Genomic DNA, 18,962 nt, shown 5'->3' on the forward strand with positions numbered 1-18,962 from the left:
AGATGCCAGTACTCCTCTGGGTAGTTGGGGATCCCACCCAGTGTGGAGGACGTGGGCAACCCCTGGGATTCCACATCTCCAGGGCAGCAGACCCCACAGTCTCCAGGAATCTTGTCCATGCCCAAACTCACCTTCCCTGTCCTTTCCCACAAGGGCCCTGGCCCTGGTGGCTGCAGGAGTGGGAGGAGGGGATGTGGGGGAGTCTGGGGAAGGCTGCCCTCCATGACACTCTGCCAAGCCAGGAGGGGCGAAGGAGTAACCCAGTCCCCATGCTGGACCCTGGACTCCAGGGAGCAGCGCCTGCAGCTGGCTCAGCCCTGGGTCCCCTGCCTCTGTGGAGCTGGCCCTACCCCAGATGGCCACTGTGCCTGATGCCCGGCATCTGACCCTGTGTCCTCCCTGCCGAGGGGCCAGAACAGAGGCCCCGGGAACAGGCAAGGCGCAGTGCACGGAGCTGACCCTGTGCCTCGGTCCAGGCCTAGTAACAGGAAGTGAGAGACCAATGCCGGTAAATGAGATCCGAAAGATTAGAGGCCTCGCTGCCGCCCCAAGTTAGAGGACAAGTTCCTGGAAGGAGGAGGAAGCTGCCGCAGTAAATAAGGCCAGACCCCAGCACGCGTCCCAGCTGTCAGCAGCCCTTGTGACCGCAGGCTGGTGGGGCCGGGAGGGAGCAGGTGGGGGCAGAAGGCCAAGGGGGTGCCCTGGTCTCAGCCTGAGCTGGGGACACCTGGAAGGCAGTAGAGCGGTTCCCGAGGGTTCCCCCAGCCCAATCCCCAAGTCCCCATTCCCCTGTCCACACACATCACAGCTTGCAACTGTATCTAAAGACAGAAGCAGGGCTGGGTGCAGTGGCTCATGCCTGTAATCCCAGCACTTTGGGAGGCCAAGGTGGGTGGATCACCTGAGATCAGTTCAAGACCAGCCTGGCCAACATGGTGAAACCCCCTCTCTATTAAATACAAAAATTAGCTGTGTATGGTGGCCGGTACCTGTAATCTCAGCTACTGGGGAGGCTGAGGCAGAGAATCACTTGAACCTAGGAGGTGGAGGTTTCGGAGAGCCGAGATCGTACCACTGCACTCCAGCCTGGGAGATAGAGCATGATTCCATCTCAAAAAAAAAAAAAGAGAGAGAGAGAGAAGAAAGAAAGGAAGGAAAGGAAAGGGAAGGCGAAAGGGAGAAAGAAAGAAAGAAGGAAGGAAGGAAGGAAGGAAGGGAGGGAGGGAGGGAGGGAGGGGAGAGAGAAAGGAAGGAAGGAAGGAAGGAAGGAAGGAAGGAAGGAAGGAAGGAAGGAAGGAAGGAAGGAAGGAAGGAAGGAAGGAAGGAAGGAAGAAAGAGAAAGAAAGAAAGAAAGAAAAGCCAGCCAGCTGCAGTGGCTCATGCCTGTAATCCCAGCACTTTGGGAGGCCAAGTTGGGAGGACTGCTTTAGGACAAGAGTTTGAGACCAGCCTGGGCAACATAGCAAGACCTCATGTCTGCAAATAAAATAAATTAGCCAGGCATGGTGGTATGTCCCTGCTACTCTGGAAGCTGAGACCAGGGGACTGCTTGAGCCCAGGAGGTTGAGGCTCTAGTGAGCTATGATCATACCACTGCACTCCAACCTGAGCAAAAGAGTCAGACCCTGTCTCAAACAACAACAAAAAAAGACAAATCACAGCACGGGGGAATTTTTTTTTTTCTTCAGACAGAGTCTTGCTCTGTCACCCAGGCTGGAGTGTAGTAGCTTGATCTCACCTCACTGCAGCCTCCACCTCCTGGGTTCAAGCGATTCTCCTGCCTCAGCCTCCCCAGTAGCTGGGATTACAGGCATATGCCACCACACCTGGCTAATTTCTGTATTGTGAGTACAGACGGGGTTTCACCATTCGCCATGTTGGCCAGGCTGGTCTCGAACTCGTGACATCCAGTGATTCCCCTGCCTTGGCCTCCCAAAGTGCTGGGATTATAGGTGAGAGCCACCGCGGCTGGACTGGCGGGAAATTTTTTTTTTTTTTTTTTTTTGAGACGGAGTCTCGCATTGTTTTCCGGGCTGGAATGCAATGGCGCAATCTCGGCTCACTGCAACCTCTGCCCCCTGGGTTCATGCGATTCTCCTGCCTCAGTCTCCCGTGTAGCTGGGATTACAGGCACACACCACCACACCCAGATAGTCTTTTGTATTTTTGGTAGGTATGGGGTTTCACTATGTTGGCCAGACTGGTGTTGAACTCCTGACCTCGTGATCTGCCCGTCTTTGCCTCTCAAAGTGCTGGGATTGAAGGCATGAGCCACTGCACCTGGCCCTGGAGTGAAATATTTGCAACACACAGAACCCACAGGGATCAGTATGCTTGCACATACAAACCAGCCTGACCAGTCAATGAGAAAAGACCAGAACAGGCTTTCACAAAGAGGAATTCAAACGGCTAAAACAAGACAAGGTGCTCTCCTTTAGCAGTTATCAGAAAGAGCAGGGCCCGGTTTGGTGGCTCATGCCTATAATCCCAGCACCTTGGGAGGCTGAGGCGCGTGGATTGCTTGAGCCCAGGAGTTAAGCCTGCAATGAGCTATGATTGCACCACTGCACTGCAGCCTGGGTGACAGAGCAAGACTCACTTTCTTAAAAAAAAGAAAAAAAAAAAAGAGGCGGGGAACAGAGGCTCATGCCTATAATCCTACCACTTTGGGAGGCTGAGGCAGGCAGATCACCTGAGGTCAAGAGTTCGAGACCAGCCTGGCCAACACAGTGAATCCCCCATCTCTACTAAAAATACAAAAATTAGCTGGGCGTGGTGGTGGCCACCTGTAATCCCTGCTACTCGGGAGGCTGAGGCAGGAGAATCACTTGAACCTAGGAGACAGAGGTTGCAGTGAGCTGAGATCGCGTCACTGCACTCCAGCCTGGGTGATAGAGTGAGATTCCATCAAAAAAAAAAAAAAAAAAAAAAAGAAGAGATCAGATTAAAATTGCCAGAAGATATCACCACATACCACAAGAACGGCTAAGATGAAGCGGTCCGATAACACTAGTGTTACTGAGATGGACACGTGTGGGAAAGTGAGGGAGGAGAGCATTCCCAGCACTTTGGGAAAGGATTTGGCCCACCTCGTAAAGCTTCAGATGAGGGACCCCAGAATCAGCAGCCCCTCCACGAGGCGCCTGCCCTCCCGAAGCAGGCTCCTGGACCCCAGCAGACAGAAATAAGAACGCCCACCAGCGCCACAGTACATGGCCAGTATGGAAACAAAACCCCAAATGTTCCTAAACGGGTAGAATGGAGAAAGAAACTATGCTCTAGGGACCCAGTGGAAAAGTGCCTGGCAGCAGACGATAAACGACAGCCACAGCACAGGTGACTCTGGCAAACAGAATACCAGCCTGACGAAGCCAGACACAAAAGGAGACACCCTAATTCGACTTCTGTAAAGTTCACACAAAGGCCACACTCAACACTCAACTGCTATTAAGGGATACATCCGGCCGGGCGCGGTGGCTCAAGCCTGTAATCCCAGCACTTTGGGAGGCCGAGACGGGCGGATCACGAGGTCAGGAGATCGAGACCATCCTGGCTAACATGGTGAAACCCCGTCTCTACTAAAAATACAAAAAAAAAAAAAAAAAAAAAACCTAGCCGGGCGACCTGGCGGGCGCCTGTAGTCCCAGCTACTCGGGAGGCTGAGGCAGGAGAATGGCGTGAACCCGGGAGGCGGAGCTTGCAGTGAGCTGAGATCCGGCCACTGCACTCCAGCCTGGGCGACAGAGCGAGACTCCGTCTCAAAAAAAAAAAAAAAAAAAAAAGGGATACATCCATGGTGGCAAAATCATAAAGAAAAGCAAGTCCTGGCCATGAAAGTCAAGCCAGGCCAGGCCTGGTGGCTCACGCCTGTAATCCCAGAGGTTTGGGAGGCAGAGGTAGAAGGATCGCTTGAGTCCAGGAGTTCAAAAGCAGCCTGGGCAACATAGCTAGACTTTATCTCTAAAAAAACAAACAAACAAACAAACAAATATATATATATATATTGAGAGAGAGAGAGGGAGAGGAGACTGAGAGAGAGAGAGAAAGAAAGAAAAGAAAGAAAAATGTCAGGGCAGCAGTAACTTCTGCAGAGGGAGAGGTTGTACATAGGAAGGAAACTTCTGGAATCCTGGCCATGGTCTATTTCTTTCGTGTGTGTGTGTGTGTGTGTGTTTGTGTGTGTGTGAGAGACAGAGTCTTGCTCTGTCACCCAGGTGGAGTACAATGGCATGATCTTGACTCACTGCAACCTCTGCCTCCTGAGTTCAAGTGATTCTCCTGCCTTAGCCTCCTGAATAGCTGAGATTCCAAGCGCCCACCACCATGCCTGGGTAATTTTTTGTATTTTTGGTAGGGACAGGGTTTCACCATGTTGGCCAGGCTGGTCTCGAACTCCTGATCTCAGGTGATCCGCCTGCTTTGGCCTCCCAAAGTGCTGGGATTACAGGCATGAGCCGCCACACCCAGCCATGGACTATTTCTTGATCTGAGTGGCTACGGCATGGGAGTTTATTTTATATGTATTTATTTGTAACACTGTACAAATATGCTTCATGCACATTTCTGTATGAGTGGTAAATTTCTTAATTTTTTTTTTTTTTTTTTTGAGACGGAGTCTCACTCTTTCGCCCAAGCTGGAGTGCAGTGGCGCAATCTCAGCACACTGCAAGCTCCGCCTCCCAGGTTCATGCCATTCTCCTGCCTCAGCCTCCCAAGTAGCTGGGACTACAGGCGCCCGCCACCACGCCTGGCTAATTTTTTGTATTTTTAGTACAGATGGGGATTCACCGTGTTAGCCAGGATGGTCTCGATCTCCCGACCTCATGATCCACCCGCCTCAGCCTCCCAAAGTGCTGGGATTACAGGTGTGAGCCACCACGCCCAGCCAAATTTCTTAATTTTTTAAACAAGCAAGTGTATTTGAACACCCATTGTGTTGGGCACTGGGAATGGGCCATGCCCAGCTCCTGCCCAGCCTACGATGAGCTGATGGAGTGTGGGTGAACATCCTGTGGCTGCCCATTGGGGTCACGCACAGGGTCTTCCCAGCTCTGTAGCCCCCTTTGCTCTGCACCTGGCTGGGGAACAGCTCTCACTCCACCCCGCATTCTCTTCTGGTCTGGCACCCTCATGGCACCTCACTCTGGATTTCTGGAGACGGTGCTGAAGGCGAACCTGGAGAGGCACATCTTTCCCACTGGGGGATCCCAGTTGGGGAAGTGCAGGGGCTTGGAGGAGCTCCCTCCCTTCCCACCCTCCCAACAGCACACATGACCTTGACACCCAGTGGCCCCCACGTGGGCCAAGTGCATGCCCACCGTGGGCCCGGCCAGACCCCCAGGCCCAGCGCCCAGTCCTTTGCCACCCAGTCCCCCAGACTGGGAATGATGAGGGCAGTGCCAACAGCTCCCCTCTGAATATCAAGCTATCGGGGCTGGGCCTAGGCTAGGGCCCTATAGATCCTGCAGGCTCAGGGCCAAGAGGATGGGATGGAAAGGACATTCCCCCTGGCCCCCCCACCACCTGTTTACCAGGACCCAGGGCTGCTATCTCCAGCTGCGATCTGCTGCCTCCCTTTATCTCAGCGGGGCCAGCCCCGGGTTCCCAGCAGCAGCCTCCCCGGCGCGCACTTCCTGCCAGCAGCCCAGCGTTACAGGAATCCGCACACTGAACTCAGCGTGTGAGTGTGTGCCCACACCCCAGCGCCTGCGCCTGGGCGGGTGCCAGGGAGCGGGGGGTGCCGTGAAAGGCAGCCCACCTGGGGCTTATGTCACAAGCCCCCCTCCAGCTGGCCCAGTGGCCTCCCACTGCTCAGGGGAGCCGGAAATCTCTCAAGAAGGCCAGGGAGGGGCCTGTCTTTGGGACCCCCAGATCTGACTCTGAGAGGCTGAGGCCAGGCCAGGCCCTGTTCTCCTGGAATCTCCGCCATGTCCTTCTGCACAGGGGTCTCACACGATGCACCCAAGCTGCCTAGGGGTCTCAGGGGCAGGCGATGACGAACTACATGTCCCTCCAGGGTCAGTCACCTGGCAGGTGTTTACTGAGTCCTGTAGCCTTGGCGCTGGGCTAGGCACGCTGGACACAGCAAAGGACGAGGGCGTCTGGGCCCTGCATGCGCAGAGCATCAGCCACACGGAGAAGTCAGAGGAGTAAACAGGCAGCTGTGACCCGTGGGCAGAGGGAAGAAAAGGTGCCACAGGCACCGCAGGAGGAGGGCCACCTCCATCGTCCTCTGGGCTGGGCTAGGAGGGCTTCATGGAGAAAGAGGTGTCTCAGCTAAGATCTGAAGGCGGAGAAGGTGGTGACCAAGGACGCGTGCCGACGGTTGGGGGTTTTCCAGACAGAACGCAGGTGCAGAGGTCTTGGGGTGAAAGACAGGCCAGCACATTCGGGAACAGAAGTGTTGCAAGCCCAAGTGTGGGGCGGGGAGACGTCTGGGAGGCAGAAGGGCTGGATCCCACAGAGGCCAGGGAGGAAGCCCTGCCGAGAGGCCCCACTGCCCCCACGGACAGAGGAGCTCAGAAGTTTGGGAAGAGCTGGGCTGCAGGGGCCAGTCCTGGAGGGCAGGGGCTCAGGAGAGAAGGGAGCAGCTGGCGTGTGGGGCCAGGGCCAGCCTGCGTTGGGGCAGGAGATGACCCTAGGACCTCCAGTGACAATGACCCTTCTGGTGAGAATGTCAAGAAGAACCGCAGAGAGGGCGAGGAAAGAGGGTCGGTGCTGTGACAGCAGTGGGGGAAGTGGAGTTGGCTCCACACAGGGCTTTGGGTTTCTCATCCCAGCCCGAGAACTGTGGCCTGTCCCCAGCTTACCAGTAAGACAACTCAGATCTCAGCTGCAGCCAGGGTCACACACACACATGCATGTGCACACATGCACACACAGAGACACACACGTACACACGCATGCATCCACAAACACACACGCAGGAGCCCAGACAACCCCCCAGAGGCCAAGCTGCGGTCAAAGGGTCCACCCGCCACAGGCCTCACTGCACCTTTCTCTATGAGAGCCCACCCTTCTTGCTCCTCCACACTATCGGACCCCACTGGGACAAGGCAGGGGTGGCCCGGGTGACCTGGGGACTAGATAGGAGGACCTGGAAGAAGGAAACTGTTCTGCCCCAGGTTCCCCCAGGAAGAGGCCACCTATCTGGGAAGACAGCTCTGATTTGGGAGAAAGGGAGAAAGGTCCTGTTGAGTGACCAGTTGTGCCTCTCAGGCAGGGTCCTCGGGCCTCTATGACCCCAACCTCCCTGCCCATCCTCCCACTGCAAGGCTGCTGGAAGCATTGACAGGGAAGCTGCAGAGGGCAGGCTTTGCAGACTGCGAAGCTCGGCAAACAGGAGGCCATTCGGTGATTCTGCCATAGCTGGGAGGGGCCTGGGGTCCATCTGTTTGTCCCCTTTCTCCCCTGACAGCTGCTATCCCTGCCCCCAACCCCTGCCCGGCCAGACCATCCACCTCCCTTCCTTCCCCACAGAGGCCTCCGTTCCCCGCCCCCTACTTCCCAGCAGAAGGTCTGGAGCCGGACAACGAGATAAGGGGCTTGTTTTCTAAGGGCAGGAATTTGGTGCAGTTTGCGGGTCAGGCCCAGAAGGGCTCTGGGGAGGGGAAGGCAGCAAGCCTGTCCATCAGATGGGTGTCCTTGGGACCACAGACCCTGCGGGTACTTAGGATTCCCACCAAGCTGAAGGAAGAGAGATAGAGAGCCCCTGAGAGGTCACCCAGCCCTGGATGTAGCTTTTGGGCTCCATCCCCACCCCTGCTCACTTCCCCAGCCACGCTGGCCCTCAGGGCCACAAATGCAGCAGCTCCTCTCTCCCCCCAGCCTTCACCCCGCTATTCCCTTTGTCAAAAGTCGAAGCTCAGCCTAATCACTGCTTCCTCCAGGAAGCCTGCCCTGCTGCCTGGACTGGGCCTGTTAGAGCTGCTCCCTCGCTGCCATCCTCTCACGGCCAGCATCTCGTCCCCCACCCCTGGGACCTGAGCTCTAGAGGGCAGGCCACCTCTGCTCGCCCTAAGTCCCCAGGCCTGGCCTGGAGCTGGCTTGTGGTAGAGGCCTGGCCATGACTGATCTAGGATGGGTGTCCTCCTCACCCTCGCCCTCACCAGACGCTTGGCCCAGGAGCTGTGGCCCCTCCTGGATCTACTTTCTCCTATGGGGGACAGACAGCCCCTGTGGCTCCAAGAAGAGGAACCGCTGAGTGGCAATGGGTGCCTGTGTCCCCTGTGGGGAACCCCTGGGGGGAAGGGCACCCCACAGTCTGGACTGAGTCAGAGTGCACCCCAAAGCCCCTGGGCCCTCAGGGTTCCAAGCTGGGATCAGTAACGACAATGATAATAACAGCCACAGCTGGGCAGGTGGCGGTGGCTCACGCCTCTAATCCCAGCACTTTGTGGGACTGAGGGAGAATGGCTTGGGCTCAGGAGCTTGACACCAGCCTGAGCAACGCAGCAAGACCTTGTCTCTACAAAAAAGACAGAAAAATTAGCCGGGCATAGTAGCACTTGCCTATAGTCCCAACTATTTGGGAGGCTAAGGCGGGAGGCTCACCCAAGCCCGGGAGGTCAAGACTGTGGTGAGGCGTAATCACACCACTGCACTCCAGCTTGGGGGATAGAGTGAGACTCTGTCTTAAAAAATGTAAAAATAGCCACAGTGGGGTGACCACCCTGAGCTTACAGCAAGCCAGGCACTGGGGTCAGCATCAAACACATATCCAGTCACTGAATGCTCACAACAGTCCAATCTGCAGTTGAGGAAACTGAGGCACAAAGCGGCTATGTGGCTTGTCCAAGGCCACACAGCTGGCTTGAACTTCAGCACCACCCTGCTCCCATGAAGGCAGTCTGCCCAGGGCCAGGGGCCTATGGAGGAGGGGCTCCCCACGCACCCTTTTAGCAGTCTCCTGTTAGACTGGGACCTGGGTGGAGCCATTGCCCTGTCCCCCTGCCTGACGCAACGAACTTGCTCAACAAATCAATACTGAAAACGGTAAACGAGGGAAGCTGCGTTTTAGGGGCAGCATGACACGGTGATTTAGGGTTGCCCTCTGGAGACAGCCGCACCCCGCCCCGACCAATTCCTACCCAAGTGGCCTCCAGCTGTCTGTTAGCTCGGCGTCTCCTGTTCCCCATCTGCAAGGCAGGGATAGCAATAGCGCTCGTCTCCTGGAGTTGTTGGGAGCTTAACTGTGCTAATATTTGCAAAGGGCCTGGGACAGAGCCTGGCACACAGCAAGTGCCACACGAGCGTCTGAGCTATAAAAACTCGCCCGGGGTCAGGTGCAGTGGCTCACGCCTGTAATCCCAGCACTTTGGGAGGCCGAGGCGGGCGGATCACCTGAGGTCAAGAGTTCCAGACCAGCCTGGCCAACATGGTGAAACCTCGTCTCTACTAAAAATACAAAAAAAGAAAAAAAGAAAAAGAAAATTAGCTGGGCGTGGTGGGCGCGCCTGTAATCCCAACTACTCAGGAGGTTGAGACAGGACAATTGCTCGTACCCGTGAGGCGGAGGTTGCAGTGAGTCGAGATTGCGTCGCTGCACTCCGGCCTGGGCAACAAAGCGAGACTCTGTTTCTCTCTCTCTCTCTCTCTCTCTCTCTCTCTCTCTCTCTCTCTCACACACACACACACACACACACACACACACACACACACACACACAAAACAAAAAACAAACAAACAAACAAACAAACGAAACTCGCTCGGCCTCGGTTTCTCCTTCAATGAACAGAACCTTCTGCTTCAGCATCACGGGCTCGCTGGTTCTCCTCCGCGACGCAGCATGAACTACAACTCCCAGCGTGCCACGCGGCCCGTTCTCAGACGCTCGCGCAGGCACGCCGCGAGGGAGCGCGAACTACAACTCCCAGCGTGCCACGGGTCCCGCTCCCTGGATCCCCGGCCCAGGGCGTCTGCTTCCCAGCTCTAGGAATTCTGGCCGCACCGACCCCGCCGCTCCCGCCGCCCTCGCTGGGGAGTACAAAAGTCAGCAGCTCCCGCCGGGATGGGGATCCGGGCGCTGCCCGCGCCATGCTCCGCAGACTGGCCCGAGCGACGGCCCCGGTACATGGGGCTCTCCGGGCGCGGGCGTCTGGGAGCCTCGCGGGGGTCGCACCCCCGTGGTGGGCCTGCGCAGCGACACGGTGACCACGCCCAGGCCGGCCATGAGGCACGCCATGTCAGAGGCAGTCGTGGGGGACGACTACGGCGAAGACCGGCGTGCAGGCCGGGGGTCGTGGAGGCGGCAACAGAGCGCCGTCCGTGGTGGACTGGGACGCAGGGGAGGTGGCTCTGCTGGCGCTTAAAATCCATTTATGCCTAGTGTTCCATTATTGGAACGCTAAGCATCTGGGAGGTATTTATATCCTACTGCTCAAGGTCATCGCCAAGGTCTGATGGCAACAATTCAAAAAATTGCAACCTCCGACATAAATGGGTTTAATGAACACCTGCCACAGGATAGACTTGCCCTCTGCGTGCCTGCGGCTGTTATCTGAAAGTTAGAAATGCAGATTCCGGCCGGGCACAGTGGCTTATGCCTGTAATCCTAGCATTTTGGGAGGATCACGAGGTCAGGAGTTTGAGACCAGCCTGGCCAACATGGTGAAACCCCATCTCTACTAAAAATACAAAAATTAGCCGGGTGTGGTGGTGGGCGCCTGTAATCCCAGCTTCTCAGGAGGCTGAGGCAGGAGAATCACTTGATCCCGGGAGGCAGAGGTTGCAGCGAGCCGAGATCGTCCCACTGCAGTCCAGCCTGTACAACAAGAGCAAGACTCCATCTCAAAAGAAAGAAAGAAATAAAGAAAGAGGCCGGGCGCGGTGGCCCAAGCCTGTAATCCCAGCACTTTGGGAGGCCGAGGCAGGCGGATCATGAAGTCAGGAGATCAAGACCATCCTGGCTAACACGGTGAAACCCTATCTCTACTAAAAATACAAAAAGAAATCAGCTGGGTGTGGTGGTGAGCGCCTGTGGTCCCAGCTACTCGGGAGCCTGAGGCAGGAGAATGGCATGAACCCGAGAGGCGGAGCTTGCGGTGAGCCGAGATCACGCCACTGCACTCAAGTCTGGGCGACAGAGCAAGGCTGTGTCTCAAAAAAAAAGAAAGAAAGAAAAGAAATGCAGATTCTCAGGGCCCGCTGAGGAGAACCTGCATTTCTACAGGCTCACCAGGTGGTTGTGTGTGCCCTGCATTGTCACCCAGCTGCCCCCTAAGATGGGTGAGGTCCAGTCTTGCACAGGAGGGCTCTGAGATGTGGAGGGAGGTGCTCCAGGCCCCATACTTAGTAATGGCAGAACCAAGGTTTGAACCCGGGTCTTCTGACTCTGAAACCCATAACTGTTCTCCTGCACTGCCTTCCCCCACAGAAGGCAAACGGAAAATAGATGTAGAAAGGGGCAGGTTCTACAGGCTGCACCTCACAAGGAATGGGTTCTAATAACCTAGGGAGTGTCTCCAGGGTACAGTGACCCCCAGCCCCAGCCCTGGGTTGTGAGTTGCCATAGTGAACCACTTTGACTGTTGCGGTGTGCACACCCCTCAGCTAGGACAGGACAAGCCATGGGGTCGCCAGTTGGATCCTGAGGTCCCGTCTGTTAAGGGGTGGCTGGGGCTGAGCATGTATCCAGCTGCCGCCTCGTGTTGCCGGAGATGCTGACCTCCATGCTCCCAGGCAGCCTCACATGTCTACAAGTCACTGCCACTCAAGGAGAGGCTGGGGAGGTGCTTGAGTTGACGGGAGTCTATAGAAGGTGCCCTGGGAAGCAGAGGATGGGGAGAGGCTGTGGCTCATGAGGAAGGGTCCTTCCCAGAGGAACCCTCCTGCAGGCTGAGTGGAAGCGTCCCAGGCAGGGAAGGAAGTGCCGGCTCACAGGGCAGGGGCTTCAGGAGCAGAAGCAGACTAGTGAGAAAGGTCTTCAGGACTCAGGTGGGTATGTGGCAGGAGTGGAGCGTGCAGGAGGCTCTGAGGAGCTGGGGGCAGAAGCCAGGTCACGCCAGCCCTGAGTGTCATGCTAAGGACTTGATGCCACAGTTGCAGGGCACCACAGTGGGCTTTACAGCAAGAGTGGGAGCCTTCCTCACCCTCTAGCTGCACCCTCATGCCCTGTCCAGTCCCCGAGTCACCCCTCCTGATGAGGAAAGGAAGTCAGCAGAGAAACCACAGGCCCCACCTGCAAAGGGCTGAGGGGAAAGGAAGTGAGACAGGTGTGAGGCCTGCCAGAGATGGGTTCAAACCACAAGAGAGGTTCTTGGGGGGAGCGGGGAGAGGCCATGGCCCTGGGGAGGTGGGTGCAGAGTTCACTGAGGGCCCTGTGGAGCTGGGTGCAGAGTTCACTGAGGGCCCTGTGGAGCTGGATGTGTGGTTCTTAAGCCCACAGAGTGTGCAGCTGGTGGACGGGGCTCCAAACCCACTTGGCCGCTCACCGGAGCCTCGGGCTAGGGGCCTCACCTGGGCTCAGGGCATGCTCTGGCCCAAGTGACACAGGGAAAGCAGTGTGGACGGTGCTGACACCCGAGTGTGCAAGCACAATGGCTTCCCTGTCCCTCCACAGAGCTGCAAGAAATGCCTGTGGAGCTGCTAGGGCTGGAGCGCACCCTCTTTGTGCCCTCCAACACTATGGCCAACCTCATCTCTGGTGAGCGCAGGGTGACTTCTGTCTACCCAGCAGGTCCTCAGTGCATACGGGGAGCTGTGACACTCGTGGACCACATTCCTGCATTTCTGTTTGGTTCAGCCGGTGGGGAGCCCTGGAAAGAGATGGGGAGGAAGAGAGTGGGGACTGCAGGTCTGCTCCTCCCCAGCTCCTCTTCCGAGGGTCCCCAGGGCCTTTGGGCCAACGCCAGGGACCTCTCCACACAGCTCTGGCTCTGGGTTCCTGCAGCCATGCCCTCCTCTCACCCCTCAGGCCTGTCCTCCGGGCTTCCCTGCTCCTGCCTCCCCTCAGTAAACCATCCTATGATTAAACACTGCCAGTTTCCCAGTGTGTGTGCGCCATCTGTTTCCTGCCAGGGTCTGACTGCTGCAGGTGCCTTGGCAGCTTGTCCACCAAGAAGCAGCATTGCAGCAACTTCTCCAGCAGGTGATGCTCTGTGGAGGGGCCTCAGGGCACAGGTGTGCAGGCTGGGCGTGGCCCAGCGATTCCCAGCACAGCGTGGCCATCCTAGACTTGTGTGTTTAATGGGATGGTTTTCCAGCACATGGCACTGAGGTGTCTTGAAGTTGCTGTTTCCTTGCCGGCCTCAGGCACTTGAGTTGGCTGTAGCCTTAGGGCTCAGTCTGGCCACACTGAGCAGGGCCACATGCCTCCAGACTCAGTGCCAAGACCTGCCCTGCTTCTCAGTGATGTGTCACTGCCAGTGCCAGGGCTCCCAGCTCCTCCTTGGGCAGGAGTGCCACCTCCACATCTATGAGCAGGGTGGGGTGGCTCAGGTAAGGAGCAGGCACTGCTCACCTGGGGCCCTGGGCATCCTTCAGCCAGTGCAGGCTGCTCAGGGGTAAGGCACCAGACTGAGACCTGCAGAGGGAAGAAAGGGACAGCCACGGAGAAGCTGGCTGGGATGGTGGCCTCTCCAGGGGAGGAAGGAAGGAGAGCAGAGCCCCAGATTTGCCACATGGGGGCGGCAGCGGCTGGGGCTGGCCCCAGGCTTGCCGGGCAGACACCTGGGCGGTGCTTGGTGCCTGCTGCCCTCTAGTGGGCACTCAGAGCACTCCCGCGCTCCGGACGGGAGCCAGACAGCGGCATCTGAAGAGTTAACAGGGGAGGGGCTCAGTGCCCCCCAGCTGTGACGTCTGTCCAGGTGCACAGAACAGAGGAAAGGCTCCAAGGCCCAGGGCTCAGGGGAGCCAGCACAGGACTCAGGGTCTGGCTCCTTACTCCAGAGGAGCCCCCCACTCCGCCAGGAGGTGCCCCTGGACCCCTCAGCCCTCATCCTCTCCCTGACCCACAGATTGCTAGAGTGTACTCCCACTCCCTTCCAGACCTGCCCCATGGCACCCTGGACCTGGCTGAGCTGGAGAGGATGATCACACGGGGCGTCCGGAGCCCCTACCACCAGGTCTGCGAGCTCATTTGCCTGGAGAACTCACACAGCACCTTGGGGGGCCGGGTCCTCTCAATCGACTACCTACGCCAGGTAGGCCCTGCCCCACTACTGTGCGCCCCCCACCAGCCTGATCCTGGCTTCCTGTGCCCCTGGCCCATCCTGGGGTTCAGTCCCCTCTGATTTGTGCCATGGGCACCCATCAGTGGCCAGACCTGTCACAGGAAGGACACATGTATGGTCCTAGGCTGAGACACAAAGGGAATTATTGCCCCAGGCCAGGGCCCCTAGTACCTGCACCAGCCCAAGAGCAGAGATGCCCCCACCTCCAAGCCCCGAGAGCCGAGTCCCAGAGCAGCGCCAGGGCCTGCTGCCTTGGCCTGGAAACACACGCCCCATCAGGCTGTAGGAACAAGCGCGTGTGAGTGCCCTCCACCTGGTCCTTGCCACCCACATACGAGGTGAGGAGGCCGCAGTGTCTGAGCTCTGCTGTTTACCAGACACTAATTAGGCAGCAGCCTAACTCTCCAAGCCTTGCGTTTCTTGCCTGTGAAACGGGAGCAGTGGCGTCTCCCTCGAGTTGTCGTGAAGCCTAAATGAGGTGACACATTTACCCTTGGCCCATGGCTAGCATTTGGCCCATGGTCAGTGTGCAACAAAGCTGGGTTAAGTGTGCACCCCCAGCCCCTCCCAGAGCCCAGCACGGAGGCTCAGGCAGCACAGCCTGACTGCTCAGGTCCCAGATCGCCAGAGCCAGTCACCAGCCAGGTCTCCTGATCCCTCATGATTCCTCAGGCAGCTAATCCCAGACCCTTCTTCCCTCTATGCCTCCCTCAGGCCTGGCCCCTCTGACTGCCTGCACCTCGTCCCCAGGTGCACCTCATCTCCAGGTGCACCTCCTGGCCCAGACCTACAAGGCCCGGGTCCACCTGGATGGGGCCCAGCTGATGAACATGGCACTGGCCCTGCATGTCCCACCACCCACATTGTGGAGCACTGTGACTCTGTCTTTCTGCCTCTCCAAGGTGGGAAAGCCCTGGGCTGGCCTCCCACAGACAGGTGGGGTGGGGCGCCCCAGCAGGAGGCAGTGTTGGATTCCTGAGCTCCATCCCTGGCAGGCGGCCCCAGGTTCCCCTTTAACACCTCTGCAGACAGGGCTATGCATCTGTGCCTACCCTGGCCCAAGGACAGGGATGTGTGCTGGCAGGAGTCTCTCCTCTCCACCTCCCAGGGCCTGGGTGCCCCAGTAGGGTCCCTGGCTGGGAGGCCCAAAGACTTCATTGAAGAAGCCTGGTGCCTCCAAAAAGCCCTGGGTGGAGGCGTGCACCAGGTGGGGGTGCTGGCCGCGGCGGCCCTGGTGGGACTGGCTGACACAGAGCAGGCACTGCAGCGGGACCATGGGAACGCCCAGAGATTCACCAGAGGTGCCTGGACAGGACACCCCACCCTTGCTTCCCTGTGCTTCCTCTGACTTGGCCTGAGCTGTGCTGTGGGGGGTCCCCCAGCAGGTCTGCAGGCTTCTGGACCCTGGGACTCAGGGTGGCCATTGAGTCACTAGGGCGGGACCCAGGGCACCAGCTGCTTCAGCAGGCCCTTCTCAGTGCAGAGTCCAGCCTGAGGAAGCCCTCGGTGGATGGCCAGGATTGTAATGTCCGCAGCGTCTGGCAGAGCCTCTAACCCGGGTCTTGCATCTATTCACTGAGTCCTCCAACAACCCCCGACGTCCCTACTTCACAATGAGGAAACAGAGGCCCAGAGAGGTCATAGGTTTGTCTGAGATCACACAGCTAAACGCAGCAGAGCCCAGTCTGTGTGACTGCAAAGGTCAGGCTCTTCCTTCCCCCACTGCAACTGGACTGCCCCCTGCCTCCTGGGTGACCTCTCTGGGCAATGGGGTCAGGGTCAGAGCCTGGGGTGGTCTCCACTCACCTCAGGACCTGGCCCAGGACTCCAGGAGCTGGTGTTGTCCGTCTGCCCCCTTGATCCCACCTTCATGGAGACAGACATGGCGATGGTGAGCGTGGCTGGGTTGCGGGCTGGGAGCGCTGATGAGATGGCCCACACTGGCCACGTGGTGTGCATGCCGCTGTTCCTATGGACAGAGCAGTCGCCGTGTGGCACCGCGACATCTGGGCACAGGACACTGAACTGGTGCTGAGGAAGTGGGAGTTTGTGCTGAGGCCATTGGAGTCCTGAGGATGGAGTGGCTGGACCCTGTGCCGTGGGTGGGATGGAAGCAGGGAGTGGAGATGCTCCCAGCAAGCAGGCAGCAGAGGAGGCCTTACCTGCTCCTGGGGCTCTTTGATCCCCTTCACCCCCACAACACTCAGGGTCAGGACCTCCCTGTGCTTGTTAGCACACCCTGAGTTCCTCCAGTGGCTGGGACAGGGTGCAGGGACAGGAAGGACACCCTTCTAGCTCCCATCACCAGAGCTCGGGAGGCAGCAGGGTGGGCCTTCACTCTGGGTCACAGAGGAGCCTTTTGTTCAGGGCCGCGTGGTCAGTGACAGCTTCCTGAGTTCAGGAAGGGAACTGTGAGAAGGAAGCAGTAAGGGATATGGTAACTTGATGGTGAAGGCTTTAACTGCCGTGGTGAGGGATTTCCACTTTATCTTGTGGTCCTCTAATACGTCTTTTCCTTTTTAGGAAATAAATTACTCAGGGCCGGGCATGGTGGTGTGTGAGCCACCAGCACTTTGGGAGGCCGAGACAGGCAGATCACTTGAGGTCAGGAGTTGGAGACCAGCCTGGCCAACATGGTGAAACCCAATCTCTACTAAATACACAAAAATTAGCCAGGCATGGTGGTGCACGCCTGTAATCCCAGCTACTCGGGAGGCAGAGGTGAGAGAATTGCTTGAACTGGGGAGGTGGAGGTTGCAGTGAGCCAAGATTGTACCACTGCACTCCAGCCTGGGTGACAGAGGAAGACTCCATCTCAAAAAAAAAAAAAAAGAAAAAAAAAGAAAAGAAAAAGAAAAGAAATTACTCTGCTTAACAAAATAATATGTCTGTATTGTAGATGATTTGGGAGTAACTCTCACTTTTAGCAATTCTTAGGGTAATTCAGGCAGACTCAGTCCAAAAAAAAAAAAAAAAAAAAAAAAAAGCCAGGCATGGTGGGGTGTGCATCTGTGGTCCCAGCTACGTGAGCACCTGGGGTAGGAGGATCACTTAAGTCCAGGAGGTGGAGGCTGCAGTGAGCTGACATCATACCGCTGCATTCCAGCCTGGGCGACAGAGGGAGACCCCTCTCAACAAACAAACAATCTGATAGTACTGAAGAGCCTGCAAGGCAGTCATGAATCGTGAGGTCAAGATCTGGGAGAAGAGGGAACCTAGACAGGTGAGCCTGGCATTGGGGACACTTTTCCTCTACACAGCTGCTTAGGAGCTGAGGAACGGAGCAGAGCTTTTCACAGGCACACAGGGCTGAGGGGCAGACTGAAGTTCAAGGCCTGCTGAAAGACCTTGGTAAGCGTCCCCTAACCCTCAAACTTTGGGTTGGGTTGGCTCCCTGAGGGGCCACCCACTAGGAGTAAGGGCAATTGGAAGTTGACCGACCATCTGGCCACCTGCCAGAAGTAAAGATCTGTCTTCTCTGGAGGAAGATGACGCCTCCCAGAGCCTCCAATTCCCTCTACAGTTATTCATATGGGATGCCCCCACTCAATCAGAAATAACCAGTCATACAATGGGACGAGATGGGATTGAAAATGAGAAAAAAAAAATGGACAGAAGAGGCCAGGCATGGTGGCTCACGCCTCCAATTCCAGCACTTTGGGAGGCAGAGGCGGGCAGATCACTTGAGGTCAGGAGTTCGAGACCAGCCTGGTCCACATGGTGAAACTCCATCTCTACTAAAAATTAAAAAAAAAAAAAAAAAATTCGCTGGGCGTGGTGGTGCAGGCCTGTAATCCTAGCTATTCGGGAGGCTGAGGCAAGTGAATCATTTGAACTCAGGAGGTGGAAGTTGCAGTGAGCCGAGATCACACCACAGCACTCCAACCTGTGTGACAGAGCAAGACTCTGTCTCCAAAAAAAAAAAAAAAGAACAAAAGAAACAGACCCTTAGGTGACCCAGATAATGAAGTGGCTTGTGCCTGTACTCCCAGCTACTCAGGAGGCTGAGGTGGGAGGATCACTTGAGACCAGGAGTTCAAGGCTGCAGTGAACCATGATCATGCCACTGCACTCTAGCCTGGGTGACAGAGCAAGACCCATCTCTAAAAAAATAAATAAATAGCTTGAGTGTGGTGGGTCACTCCTGTAATCTCAGCACTTTGGGAAGCCAAGGTGGGTGGATCACTTGAGATCAGGAGTTCGAGACCAGCCTGGTCAACATGGTGAAACTCCATCTCTAATAAAAATACAAAAATTAGCTGGGCATGGTGGCACACACCTGTAATCTCAGCTACTCTGGAGGCTGAGGCAGGAGAATTGCTTGAATCCAGGAGGCAGAGGTTGCAATTAGCCAAGATTGCCCCACCGCACTCCAGCCTGGGTGACAGTGAGACTCCGTCTCAAAATAAAAGTAATTAATTAAATTAAATATTCTAGGCTGGGTGTGGTGGCTCATGCTTGTAATCCTAGTATTTTGGGAGTCCAAGGCAGGCAGACTGGTTGAACCCAGGAGTTCAAAACCAGCCTGGGCAACATGACAAAACCCTGTTTCTACTTAAAAGTACAAAAATTAGCCAGGTGTGACAGTGTGCACCTGTAGACCCAGCTACGTGGGAGACTGAGGTGAGAGGACTGCTTGAGACCAGGAGGTGGAGGTTGCAGTGAACTAATATTGTGCCACTGCATTCCAGCCTGGGTGACACAGAGAGACCCCATCTCAAAAAAATAAAAAATAAAATATTCAAGGAATTATAAGGCAAGATAAAAAATTTGGCAGGAATCTTGAAACTT

General features: G+C 56.5%; 1 protein-coding gene across 1 annotated transcript; it reads left to right on the forward strand.

Moving 5' to 3' along the window:
* The first annotated feature begins 5,992 nt into the window (after nt 1-5,992).
* Nucleotides 5,993-16,244, forward strand: LOC104677041 (probable low-specificity L-threonine aldolase 1). Its single transcript, XM_030924088.1, is given in 9 exon segments — nt 5,993-6,017; nt 9,829-10,224; nt 12,560-12,643; nt 13,349-13,437; nt 13,956-14,141; nt 14,939-15,073; nt 15,280-15,472; nt 15,995-16,153; nt 16,156-16,244. Coding segments are annotated over 9 exon segments (1,356 nt in total).
* Nucleotides 16,245-18,962: the final 2,718 nt, after the last annotated feature.

The sequence above is a fragment of the Rhinopithecus roxellana genome, chromosome 19 (assembly GCF_007565055.1).
Source record: "Rhinopithecus roxellana isolate Shanxi Qingling chromosome 19, ASM756505v1, whole genome shotgun sequence".
In the NCBI taxonomy this organism is placed as follows: Eukaryota; Metazoa; Chordata; class Mammalia; order Primates; family Cercopithecidae; genus Rhinopithecus; species Rhinopithecus roxellana.